Here is a 14,304-nt window from a genome sequence, read left to right on the forward strand (position 1 = left end):
TGAGCAGAAAAAGCACTGAAATACCCATCAAGGAGCCTCTGAATGGACTCTGAGGACCAACAGCAGAACTAGAAGTTAGAGTGACTCTTCCCAGGTTCAGATAGAGGGAGCGAGTGCAAGGGGAGCTTGTGGCCTGAGTCCTATTTCAGAATTGAGGGACGTTGGCATGGGGCAGCTTGGGTCCTGCGCGTTCCCTAGCTGAATTTAGGAAGGAGGGAAGTCGCCTGCCTGGGGTGGTTTAGTGTGTCTGACTCCTTGAGGCTGTGCCAGGCGCCCTTCCTGTATCCTTGTGTTGCTTTCTCCCACTGTATGGTCATGTTTTGTCTTTTTTTAATTGGAGTGTAGTCAACACACCGTGTTCCATTAGTTTCAGGTGATCCCACAGGTCTGTACGTTATGCTGCTGTGCTCACCACAAGTGTAGCTACATCTGTCACCATACAATGCTGGTAATTGACTGGTTTTTGTTTGTCTTTCTCACTAATCTGCAAGCTTTTTGAGGGCACTGACGCCCAGCACCTAGCGTGTAATATGTGCTGAGTAAACGTTGGTTGAATGAATGAATGGTAGTGGGAGAAAGGTGAAGACATGGTATAAATTTTATGTATAAAAATCTCGAGGGGTGCCTGGGTGGCTCAGTCAATAAAGCTTTCAACTCTTGATCTCAGCTCAGGTCTTGATCTCAGGGTTGTGAGTTCAAGCCCCGCACTGAGCCCCAAGTTGGCCATGGAGCCTACTTAAAAAAAAAAAAAAAAAATCTTGCAACTCCTGCAGATGAAGTCAAGGAGGCGGAGTGGTAGAGATCATCAAACTAAGTCCGAAAGTGTTCATGAAATTTGTAGGAAAACAATAAGGGAAGGGACAGGAAGTGGACATGAGAAAAACGGGAAGTCGCAGTAAGGGGCAGTGATCTCTCTGGACCGTTTTTATTGTCTTCGAGGTGATGGAGACTGAGAAAAGTTGTGAACCCTGCTGCAGGAGATGGTGTCTTCCAGGGAAAGGCATTTGAATTGACACCTAAGGGAGTGAGTAGAATTTGAACTGCATCTGGGCAGAAGACCAGGGCTTCTAGGCAAGAGGGAGCAGTTCATGTAAATGCACAGAGGGCTAAGGAGTTGTATGCCCCCACCAGGGGCTCAGAGTGGGTGAGGCAGAGGCAGATGAGAAGATTGTTTAGACAAAGGAGCTGAACTTTTATCCCTCCAGGTAGGTGATGGAGCACCACTGAAGAATTTCAAGGAGAGCAATGCAGTCAGATTTGCATTTACAAAGCCCACTTGACGGAAAAGGTTTGGAGGATGTATTAAAATGAGAGAGGCATAAAGACCACTGAGAAGGCTTGTGTAGTAGTGAGATTTAGAGAAGCTGGCTTTTAACTATGGCCGTGAAAGAGAATAAAGAAGGGGTGGTGGGGGGCGCCTGGGTGGCTCAGTGGGTTAAGCCGCTGCCTTCGGCTCAGGTCATGATCCCAGGTCCTGGGTTCGAGCCCCGCATCGGGCTTTCTGCTCAGCAGGGAGCCTGCTTCCTCCTCTCTCTCTGCCTGCCTCTCTGCTTACTTGTGATTTCTCTCTGTCAAATAAATAAATAAAATCTTTAAAAAAAAAAAAAAAGAAGGGGTGGTGGATGTGAGAGCTATTTAAGAGGTGAAAGTCACAATACTTGGTGATTAATAGGATGTAGGGTTAAGGAGGGAACCTTGGATTCTTGTGTGATGACAGGTTTCTCCTGCTACCTGAAGGTAGAGCTTTCCTATGAAATCTTTCCTAAGTCCAAATGTTGTATAAAACCAAGAAACGATGACCATTTTTTCATATGGGAAAATCTTGGCGCATTCCCAAACCCAGAAAATAACCTCTCCTAGGCTTTTCCGATACTTCAAGACACATCTTGCTAACGGACACACAGGATAACTGGAGATAAAGCACATATGCTCACAAAGTTAAAGGCTCTAGCAGCAGGATGCCGAGATGCTGAGCCTTCGGGAAGTCCTAGGGAGAGAGACTGGTGGTGCCCCTGACTGCCGCTCAGGGCACGCACTGCTCTGTAACTGTTGGCTGCAAGACCAGCATGGAACGCTACTTTGCTTTTTGCCTTCGTTTGTAAAAAAGCGAAAATCCTTTCCAGATTTTTGTTGTTCTTAGCAAAAATAGGTATTAACATAGGTCTTTTGTGAAAGTGAAGTGGTACAACACAGACTTTTGAAAAGTGCGGCATACCTGTATAGGTTTCATGTTTGGGGATCTTAGCGAATGATGGTACCATTTGGAGACCTAGGGGATATACAAAGAAGAGGAAATTTGAGGACAAAGGTGACGTTTCCTTTGGAATTTATTGGGCCATCTAAGCAGAGAAGACTAGTGTGCATAACATGGGGGCTGGAGTTAAGGATTGGGAGCCCACAAGGAAGATATTGTCAAAGCTGTGGGCTTTTCGATCTTCTTCTTACTGTACTTAACTAGAAGTTGATTCTAGATAAACCTTTTTGGGAAAAAAAAAAACAAAACTACTAAGCAGAGGCCAAGGTGTCTAATTTAGAGCTCTTTTTTTTTCTTAGAGCTCTTTAATTGGAGAGAATTTTTAAAGATGAAGGATCAAGAAATTTCCATAATACATATAATTAAGAGAATAGTCATTCTTGTCTTCAAGAAAATAATTGATGCTTGTGCTTGCAAGAAACTTAATAAACATAAACAGTTTGTCACCTGTTTTTCCTAACTAAGGCACATTTATATAGTTAAGTCCATAAAATGCGCAACACAGTGATTTTCAAAAATATACCTGGACACTCTTGTAACACAACCAACCAGGTCATCTCAAGCTCCTCGTTAAGTGTCCCTCTGCAATAATTTTAATTATAATTTTTCTTCTAGAGTTTTTACATCCTAAGTGTAAGCTTAGGATGGGAGAAGTCCCATAGGCTGCAGAGTGAGGAAGTTCCTAAGAATAAAGTCAAAACCTGGTTTGAATTTTACAGTATGCACAGCATGTGTCTTTCATTATTCTTGTGTATGCTTCCTCTGGTTTCTTTAATGGAAATTACGAACACCTCTTAATTTTTCCATCTTTTTTGAAACTTAGCCTCTTAATATTGCCCCATCTTCTTAAGAAATGAAGACTGGGGATGACAGAATTGGAAGGCCTTTGTTTTCTTTGGGCTTCATTGTATTTTATGTGTCTACGTTACTGTTGTCTGTCTTCCAGCTTATTAGGTCCTATAACTATTTTTCTAAGTTGGGAATAGTCCTATCTGTTTCCTTGAATATATCTGATTTTTTCTTAAGTTTTGCCTTTTGGAAGAGTCTTCATAGGACAGACAGACAATCCCCATTTGTGGAGGTAGCTCGGTCTCTGTAACTGATCTTCCAGATCAATAAACCATTTGGAATGGTAAAATGCTTTTTTCCCTCTTGAAATTTGTACTGAGAAATAAACCATACATATATAAAAGAAAGAAATGGATAGTTAAAAGAATAATTATAAAGCAGATACCCATATAACTTCTACACAGGCCAAGAAGTAAACCACAGGCATACCCCAGGACCTTGCATATGCCCCTTTCTAAGACAATCACTAGCCTACATTTTGTATATCATTCATTTTTGTGTGTGTGTGTGTGTGTATGTGTGTTTGTTTTTAATTTTTTAATTTTGTCATTCATTTTTTAAAAATAGTTTTTAGGGGCACCTGGGTGGCTCAGATGGTTAAGCTTCTGCCTTCAACTCAGGTCATGATCCCAGGGTCCTGGGATCGAACCCCGAATCAGGTTCCCTGTTCAGCTGGGGAGCCTGCTTCTCCCACTCCCTCTGCTGCTCCCCCTGCTTGTGCTCTCCTGCTTTCTCTGTCAAATAAATAAATAAAATCTTTTAAAAGTAATAAAATAGTTTTAAAACCTGTACATAGGGGCACCTGGCTTAGTTGGTTGAGCAACTGCTTTCAGCTCAAGATGTGAACCTGGAGTCATAGGATCCAGCCTCACATCGGGCTCCCCACTGAGCAGGGGGGAATCTGCTTCCCCCCTGACTCTCCCCCATCTCGTGCTCTCACCCTCTCTCTCATTCTCTTGCTCTCAAATAAGTGAATAAATAATCTTCTTAAAAAGTAATAAAAATAAAAACTATTATACACATATATACATCTATATACACATTCATATATATAGTTTTTAAATGTGTATATTTGAACATTATGTAATGGAATTATACTGCCTATGTATTCTTTTATGATTTGTTTTTTCACCCAATATTGTGTTTTTGTAACTCATCTAGGTTGCAGTGTGTAGCTAGTTAATTCCTTTTCATATAGTATAGTGTTCTGTTGTTCTGAAAACACCATAGTATATTTATTTATTTTTCTGTTGATGGATGTTTGCTTTTTTTCTGTTTAAAGTAATTCTACAAAAAATATTTCTATATATGTGTAAAAGTTTCTCTACAGTATTTATCCAGAGGTGCAGCCACTAGTTTGTACAGTACATACATAGTCCAGTGTACCAGATAGTGGCAAACTTTTGAAAAGCAGTTGCACCAATTTTTCTTCCCACCGCAAGTAGATGAGTGTTGCTGTTGTTCCGTCCCCTTGCCAACACTTGGTATTGCCCAACTTTTTAATTTTAGCCAGCCTGGTAGTTGTGAAATGGTATCTCTTGGTGGTTTTAATTTGCATTTTCCTGGTTGACATGAGACTGAATATCTTTTCATTTGTGCATCCTCTTCAGTAAAATTCCTACTTGGTTATTTTGTAAAATTTTCTGGTTCAGTGTCTTTTTCTTATTGATTCATAGCAATTCTTTATTATATTCCAGATGTAAATTTTTTTTTTTTTGTTACAGTTATGTGAGTTCCAAGTCAACATACTTCCTTTTCTGTTCTGCAAATCTAGGAGAGTTGCCTTGAGCAAACCTGGAGATTGAAAGGCACTGGCCCAGGCTTCTGGACCAGGCAACAGAGGGCAGTGGCCATGTGGTTGTGCACGGGGCAGGCCCTGGAAGTTTGAGTGATCTGTATCTTAGTTACTGACTACTGCTGACCTGTGGTGCTTGCCTTTTGCAGGTGGAACAGGAGGATTTTGTAATGGAAGGGCATGGCAAGACTCCACCTCCTGGTGAAGAAAGCAAACAGTGAGTCACAGTTTATTTAAAAAGGGTCCTATTACAGATCTTCAGAAATACTTTGGTTAAACATGCTGAGAGCACGTTTGCAGAGGATGCATACATTGGGCACACTGGAACTCACCAGGTGTTTTGGTGGCTGGTAATGCATTTGCTTCTATTTATAGACAGACTTACTGGAGGGACAGGAAAGTTGGCTTTGTAGTTTTTCACACTTGGCTAATCAAAATTTGTGTTACACTTTAGCAAAGGCTTTAAGGCTCAGGATGTTCCAATTTGAACTAATTCAGTCTGGTTGATTTCTAAAGAAGTTTAAAATGTTATATTCTTTTCTTAGCTATGTCTTTATGAAGTGTGCTAAATGAATAGACTTTCCCTGCATTCCAAGTATGAATTTATTTGTATAGCACTTCCTGAAATTCTATTTCATTTAGTTATTTATACTTCTGTTCTCTGTTTAAATAAAAAATTGTTTCCCTAAAGGAATGGCAATCATAAATAATATAACTTAGCCAACGTTCTAAATAATTCAGGATCTCTCCCCTGACTTCTCAAAGAGTGATCAGTTTTAAATCTTAAATTGGGAGTCCTCGGAGTAGCTTTTTGGTGACCATGAGCAGATTTTTCTCCTCCCTTTGCCCCAGAACTTGAAAAATTGTGTTGCAGAGAAGACTGGTGTTTCATATGCCCTTTTAAAGGAAGCACAGTTAAGGATGGCCTGAAGTATTGACAGAACTTCTTTTATTCAGACTGTAGTCTCCTAAGCTAAATGGGACAACGATTTGTGGAATTTACTGAAAATCTGTAGAAAGAAACTCCTCTCTCATCTTTTTTTTTTCCTTTTCTTTTCCTTTTCCTTAGAAAATAGTTTAGTTTTGGTCTGTCTTATGAAAATGATGTCTCCGAAACCCTTAGGAATGAATTATGCAGAGTATGCTGTGCTGCCACAAGGCCAGGTTCATTAAGGAGAATGTTTATCTTATATTTGTTGTGAATGGAAACCAGGATATTTTCACAGCTGGTTTAATTTGCTAACCAGGCAGTTTTTAAAATAGCTTACAATATAAATCCTAACTTTGCTGTATTCTGTCAAATGCACTTATATTCTACATGGACTCATGGAGTCATTTCATCTTTAACAAAGTGGAATGCCAAACATTGAGTCCCCGTGGAATTACAGGAACAGTTTGGACATTTCTCCCATCCTCTTGCCCACTCCCCCAACCCTACACTCTGGTCAAAGGTCTTATAATATAAAAATGATACTTCCCGTTTGATTAGGGTTTTCTGTGCACAAGGTACATTGCTTAGATGCTGTCGATGTTATTTCTATTCGTGACAGTGTACCATTTTATTCCAGGGTCGTGATAGGTAACTTGTCCATGGGAATGCAGCTTGAAACGGAAGTTAGGATTTGAACCTGGATCTTTCTGACATTAAAGTGTTTTATAGTATCTCCTGAACCCAAATCCTTTGCCAACCTTGGGAGCCGTGTTTCCGAAAAGTACTGGTGTTAAGATCAAAGTCTCATGGATAAGAGGCAGGTGGGGGAAGCAATGAAAATGGCATTAAGCCTATTTTTAAAGCACAGATGAAAGTTCTGCTCTCCAGAGGGTATCCATTTCCCAAACAAACTAGTCTTTATCTTTAAAAACCTGCTCCAGTAACCCCTATCCTGTATCAGCCTCTCTAGGTATTCAGAAGGCATCCCGGGGGCAGATTCTCCCATAAGTTCTGTGTTACACAAACGGTGCTTCTTTTAGAGCTTCAGACAGCCCTGCGGACTTGTGTTGTGTCCTTAACTTGTTTTGTTTTCGTGAGTCTCATACTGCCTTTTCACAGATGAATCCTGTTTTGTTTTGTGTCTGGTTTTGTTTTATTTTTCTTCCTGAGCCTGATCTGCTGTCATATATTGAAATGATAAAGCAGAAATGGTGCTTCTCACTAGATGTTCCTCCCATAGACCTGTCCAGCTCTTCTGTGGGAGTGGGGACCAAAGGCGATGTGGTCTTTTGATGATGATGATGATGATGATGATGATTTTGGTATCTCAGAACTGCAGTTGGCAGAGGATGATTGAATCCTGGGTAGTAGGATCTAGGAACTAAATACTACATTCTAGATCCTGGGCGTGTACACGTTGCCAAATAACTTGTGAAATTCTTGCTTATTCTTTTATTATTTTTTTTTAATTATTAAAAATAACACAGTTGGCTCTTGAACAACACGGGTTTGAATTGTGCAAGTCCATTTATACATGGAATTTTTTTTTAAGTTTATTTATTTTCAGTAATCTCTACACCCAACATAGGGCTCAAACTCACAACCCTAAGATCAAGAGTTGCATGCTTTTCTGACTGAGCCAGAAAAATATGGGAAAGTGCTGTAAATGTACTTTCTTTTCCTTATGATCTTAAAACATTTTCTTCACTAAATCCTACTCTTAAAACCAATATTGTACTATGGTTTTGCTTGTTTGTTTTTGTTTTTGTTTTTTTTAAGTGGGCTTCACACCTAGCGTGGAGCCCAGTTGGAGTCTTAAACTCACAACTCTGAGATCGGGAGATGGAAACTTAACTAATTGAGCCACCCAGGTGCCCCTACACTATATATGTTGACTAGCTAAAATGTAAATAAAAACTCAAAACAAAACAAAAAATAAAACATTTTTGGGGTGCCTGGGTGGCTCAGTCAGTTAACCATTTGCCTTTGGCTCCCTGCTCAGTGAGGAGTTGCTTCTCCCTCTCCCTCTGCCTCTCCTTCTGCTTGTGCTTTCTCACTCTCTGTCACATAAATGAGATCTTTAAAAATCAATCAATCAATAAAATACCTTCTTTTGCGTACTTTATTGTAAGAATATAGTACAGAATTCATATAACATACAAAGTAGTTGTTGACAGTTAGCTATCAGTAAGGTTTCCAATCAGCAGTAGGCTATGCATAAAGTTTTGGAGAATCAGAAATAATTCGCAGGTTTTCAACTGTGTGGGGGAGTCAGCGCCCCAACCCACATGTTGTTTAAGGGGCAACTGTACATGCTTGTCATAAAACATTCAAATGGTAAATGTAGATAAAGGAATAAAAGCGAGACCCTTCTTTTACCCATCTTCGCCTCCTAATCCTTGTAAACACTTCCTGTATATTTTATTTATTTATTTATTTATTTATTTATTTATTTATTTATTCTTTTAATTTAGTAGGCTCCGCATCCAACGTGGGGCTGGAACTCACAACCCTGAGATCAAGAGTTGGACATTCTACCATCTGAGCCAGCCAGGCACCCCATTTTCTGTATATCTTATAATAACTAAATAGGAATTTTTTTACCCAACATTATTCTTCTGTGGCTTGCTTTTTTTTTTTTTTTTTTTTAAGATTTTATTTATTTATTTGTCAGAGAGAGGGAGAGAGAGCAAGCACAGGCAGACAGAATGGCAGGCAGAGGCAGAGGGAGAAGCAGGCTCCCTGATGAGCAAGGAGCCCGATGTGGGACTCGATCCCAGGACGCTGGGATCATGACCTGAGCCGAAGGCAGCTGCTTAACCAACTGAGCCACCCAGGCGTCCCTGTGGCTTGCTTTTTTAATTTGGCATCTTACAACAGCCTCTTTCATTCTCTTAAACATTTACAGAACATTTTGTTGAATGGATGGACTATAATCATTCTTCTCCAGTAGATATTTTGGTGGTCTCTACTTCTTTGATTATTACAAATAATATTTTATTGAACATCCTTAATTCTTATATCTTTATTCACAGGTGTATTTCTGTGGAATAAATTTCTAGAGATGGAACTGTCAGTTCATAGGATTTTTTTTTTTTTTTGCATGAAGGTAGCTATTAGCAAATTGCCTTCTAAAGAAGCTATATACCCATGATGCCTTCCATAAATAGTGTATAAGAATGCCCATTTCTCCTCATCTTTGATGACAATAAAATTACTTATCCTGAAATTTTTGCCATTCTTATATTTTATTATGTGTGTTGTTGTTTTATTAAAGTAATCTCTACACCCAACATGGGGCTTGAACTTACAACCTCAAGATCAAAAGTCATGTGTTCCACCAACTGAGCCAGTCAAGGACCCCTAATATTTTATTGTTTTAATTTGCTCTTTTCTGCTTACTAATAAGATGGAATATCTCTTGTTAGTTTATTGGCCATAGATTTTTGAATTTTATGTATACCTTATTTGCATATTATTCCCATTTTTCTATTGGATTGTTTCTTTCTTTTTTTTTTTTTTTAAAGATTTTATTTATTTATTTGACAGACAGAGATCACAAGCAGGCTGAGAGGCAGGCAGAGAGAGAGAGGAGGAAGCAGGCTCCCTGCAGAGCAGAGAGCCCGACGCGGGGCTCGATCCCAGGACTCTGGGATCATGACCTGAGCCGAAGGCAGAGGCTTAACCCACTGAGCCACCCAGGCGCCCCGGATTGTTTCTTTTGATAGCTTTGTAGGAGCCCTTCATAAGATGTAGATATTAACCTTTGTCTTCTGAGATGTTTTAAATTTTTCTCCCAATCTTTTATCTTTTATCATTGGAGTATCTTTCATACTAATAAAGTTAAAACATTTTTATGTGATAAAATCAGTCAGCCTTTGTAGCTTCTATATTTTGTGCTTGCTGAGAGAAGTTGTCCCTGCCCTAATGTAATAAAATACCTCCGTTTTCCTGCTTTATTTTTTACCTTTACATCTTAAAAAAAAAAAATTTTTTTTTAAGATTTTATTTTTTGTTTCAGAGAGAGAACACATGCATGAACCAGGGCGGGAAGGGGGGAGCAGAGGGAGGGGAGAAGCAGAGTCCCCAATGAGCAGGGAGCCCAGTGCAGGGCTCAATCCCAGGACCCTGGGGATCATGACCTGAGCTGGAGGCAGTTGCTTAACCAACAGAGCTACCCAGGCGCCCCTTTTCCTTTACAGCTTAATTGAACTGGTACTCATTTTTGTGTATGAAGTGAGGCAGAGATCTAAATTTTTTTCCAAATTGATTTCCAAAATGGCTCTCATTCATTGGTCTCAGTTTGTATGAATAGCCTATTTTATTTATGGAGGCAGATGGAATACAGGGCTAATAGAATGTCAAGGTCATAGAGCAAATTCTTGTAAGGATTAGGACTAAAATTATTTTTATTAGCTGATCTATGCCACTTTCTTTGCTTCATCATTTAACATTTTTACCATAGGTGCCAGAAGTTTTGAGAAAATTATTTTATTTCCTTGATGTTTATTGCAGTGGAGCTAAGTTCTTTTAACAGGCAGGTTAGGGTAGCTATGCATGTAGAAAACCCTCTTAAAAAATAATTGACTTTAGGGGCACCTGGGTGGCTCAGTGGGTTAAGCCTCTGCCTTCGGTTCAGGTCATGGTCTCGGGGTCCTGGGATCGAGCCCCACATCAGGCTCTCTGCTCAGTGGGGAGCCTGCTTCCCTTCCTCTCTCTCTGCAGCTAGTCTGCCTACTTGTGATCTCTGTCTGTCAAATAAATAAATAAAATCTTAAAAAAATAATAATAATAATTGACTTTAAAAAAATAATAATTGACTTTTGATATTGAGAAACATCTGTGCTAAACTGTTAATATTTAGATCAGTTGTACTGGATTCTGATGTATGTGTGAACAAGATTAAGTAGAGTGTATAGCTTTAAACACTTTGTGTATATATATTGTTTCAATATTGTTGCTTTTTAATGAGGTTTATGAACTATTACTATATCTAATACAATCATTTTTCTGAGGATATTTACTTTACGAGCTACTATAACAAATCAAACAAGCTAAGTTTATTGCCATATAATTACTACATTAAACTCACACAGCATTAATCGGATAATGTGTTTAACACGGGGGTAAATATAAAACTGTAACAGCTTTTCAAAAAGCATAAGTACCTTAGTTGCTCATAGATTGTGTTTGACTCTGCTTATTTGAAAGCTCATTTTATATAAAATGTTTCCACCCAAGACAGGATCTTGATTTGGTTTTATTTATGAGGCAAGTGATGGTCTAGATGTTTGTAGGCAGATTATTTGTTGTAAATTATTTGCAGCCAAATACCCGTTTTCGCGTACAGTTGACCTTTGAACAACATGAGAGTTAGGTAGGGGCACTGACCCCCACACAGTCAGAAATCCACAGGTAACTCTTGAATCCCCAAAAGCTTAACTACTAGTAGTCTACTGTTAATTGGAAACCTTATGGATAATATAAACAGTCAATTGACATGTATTTTGTATGTTATATACATTCTATGCTAAATTCTTACAATAGAATGTTAGAGGAAAAAATGTTTTAAAATCATAAGGAAGAGAAAGTACATGTACAGCGCTGTATTGTACTTACTAAAAAAAGTCTGCATTTAAGTGGACTTCAAGCCTGTGATGATGTTCAAGGATCAACTGTATTAATGAACTTAGCTTCTTTTCAATTTCTTCCTTAAAATCTAATTTATAAACAAGAATAAGCTTTAGGGGCGCCTGGGTGGCTCAGTGGGTTAAAGCCTCTGCCTTCGGCTCAGGTCATGATCCCAGGGTGCTGGGATCGAGCCCCGCATCGAGCTCCCTGCTTAGCGGGGAGCCTGCTTCCTCCTCTCTCTCTCTGCCTGCCTCTCTGCCTATTTATGATCTCTGTCAAATAAATAAATAAAAATTTTTAAAAATAAATAATTAAATAAATAAATAAACAAACAAGAATAAGCTTTAAATCTCCATGTTTAAGTAGACTCACATTCTCAAAAGATATTTGCCTTGAACATACTACAGTGATTCAGTTTTTCTAGTAAATCTTTGTTGATTGAATTTTGTTGAATCTTTTGGTTCATTTTATGAAAATTCAGCATTAAAAACAAATCTCTCAAAGTGGGATCTCAGAGACATATTTGCACACCCATGTTTATTGCAGCATTCATAACAGCCAAGCAGTGGGGCAACTTCAATGTCCATTGAGAGATGAGTGGGTAAAGAAAATGTGGTATATACGCATAATGGAATATTACGAAGCCTTAAAAATAAGGAAATCCTGTCACATGCTACAATATAGATGAAACTAGAGGGCTAAGCAAAATAAGCCAATCACATAAGGACAAATGCTGTGTGATTCCACTCAAATGAAGTATCTGATGTTAAAAATCATAAAAGCAGAAAGTGGAAAAGTGAGGATTGCCAAGGTCTCTGGGTAGGGAGTAGAGGGAATCGGTGTTCAATGGATGTTTTGCAAGATGAGAAAGTTCTAGAGATCTGTTGCAAAACAGTGAGAATGTACTTAACACTACTGAGCTTTACACTTAAAAATGGTTAAGATGGTAAATTTAATTTGATGTGTTTTTGCCACAAAAAAAAACGCCCAAATTTAAATGTACTTTAAATGCAAAATTCAGCCTGGATTTCAAAGACTTAGTACCATAAAAAATAATGTAAAATTAATAACTTACATTGATTTTATGTTGAACTGATAATTTTTATATATGTTATTTTAAATAAAACATATTAAAATTTTTAAAAATCTCATTTTATAATGTGTTACATAGACAGTATCCCCTTTTTAGGCTTATTGGTAGAATTAATTATATCAGTTCCTATATTTCAACACCCTTGGGGTACCATCTTTTTTGATTTCCCTTTTTTAAGGGAGAATCTGTTCAGAGTTTGCATGGAAGGCTATATGGAAATCAAAGTGTTGAAGATAGTTTTATATTGATTCGGAGAAAAGAATGTAATTTATGGAGTCAACATTGCTCTTTATAGTCTCGTGTTGTGTAATATGGCTTTGGGTTTGAGGTGCTATTTTTTAAATGTCTTAACTCCGATGTCTTGATTAAATTCTCTTCTTACTAATTACATTTCTCCCAACTTAAATGTCTAGTTATAAAATGCCCTTTTAATTTTTCTGAATTATTAATTATACAGGCCTTTCATTAATTCTAACAGCTTGTCCTTACCTTATCTTTGTTTCTGCTCCTACTGGAACTCATTAACTTCCGGCTCTATCTTCCTCCAATTCTTCTTATACTGTAGTGCGACTTTTAAGTTTATTCTTCCCCAGTCTCTACACTAAGGATTCCTTTTATTAGGATATTCATTGTTTCCTGTTTAACCACCAAATTTAATACTGAGTTTTTTCACAACCATTCTTTTGGGTGCTTGTTTAAAAAAAAATGGGGTAGCTCTATAGTATTTCTTAAATAAACACACACACACACACAGAGAAAAAAAAAAGAAGAAAGTATTTCCAAGTCACTTATTTTATACATAATTATCTTCAAAACACAAACTGGTATTTGACCATAGGAAAGAGGTGTTTTTATTTTAACATTTCTGTGTTCTACCATCAGTTTTTCACCAGTTTTTTTTCTTTAAACTATTGAAATATGTACAAGTTGAAATAAACTTACTAACAAGTACCAAAGTGAACTCTTTGTAAGCTCCATCATTATTACACAGCGGTAAACTGGACATCAGAAGACTAGTTAGGTTTCTATATAATCGTCTTTGAATGTTTTTAAGAGAAAGGAAATGAGTTTTATTTTCAAGTTAATTGGTATTTTGAAAATGCCACAAAGAGGTTCAGTAGATGATAGTTATGCTCATGGAATTTTTGCTGCTGGGAATTTTAGCATAACCATAAACATTTTGTATTAGGTCTTTGGGAAACTATCCCTTGCTAATAAATTTTGTAATTTGCATTGAAGTGACTGAAAAAATTAATTCTCTGAAAACATCTTTCCCCCGAGTCTCAGAATCATACATAATAGGTTCTGAATTGTATTTCATGAGGTTTTTCTTGGATGTCTGGTCCATGGATTAGTTACAGTAAGAGTAACTTCAGGATCTCTGTGTTTCATAGTTGAAAATGATACAAACTGTGTGGGTTGCTTCTACTTACAGGTTTGAGTGGTGACTTTAACCAACAATGAATAGGGTAGATCATGCAGTTCTTAGAAAACTGCAGCTAATTTTATAATAGTCTTAATTATTTAGCTTATATTTTGCTTATGGACAAACTAACTGCCTTTATGGAAAAACATTACTCGAAAGGCAAGATGTATCTGCCTGGTTCCTTGAAATTGGTGTCTTAGGCTTTTTTTTTTTTTGAGATGTTATTATTATTGTGTAGTTACAAAATGTTTCTGAAATGTTTGAAATAGCAATTATAGGTAAAGAACTACAAGTTCAGCTGCAGGAATCTCCAGAGGTGTCATGA

General features: G+C 37.8%; 1 protein-coding gene across 3 annotated transcripts in view; it reads left to right on the forward strand.

The window, feature by feature from the left end:
• The window catches only part of TNRC6B (trinucleotide repeat containing adaptor 6B), a 263,359-nt gene that overhangs the window by 98,024 nt on the left and 151,031 nt on the right, over positions 1-14,304 (forward strand). For all 3 annotated transcript variants that reach the window (XM_047741007.1, XM_047741002.1, XM_047741000.1), the window contains exon 4: positions 5,048-5,115. In XM_047741007.1, coding sequence (XP_047596963.1) covers positions 5,048-5,115 — 68 coding nt within the window. The remainder of the gene's footprint in view (positions 1-5,047; positions 5,116-14,304) is intronic.

The sequence above is a fragment of the Lutra lutra genome, chromosome 8, assembly GCF_902655055.1.
Source record: "Lutra lutra chromosome 8, mLutLut1.2, whole genome shotgun sequence".
Classification (NCBI taxonomy): Eukaryota; Metazoa; Chordata; class Mammalia; order Carnivora; family Mustelidae; genus Lutra; species Lutra lutra.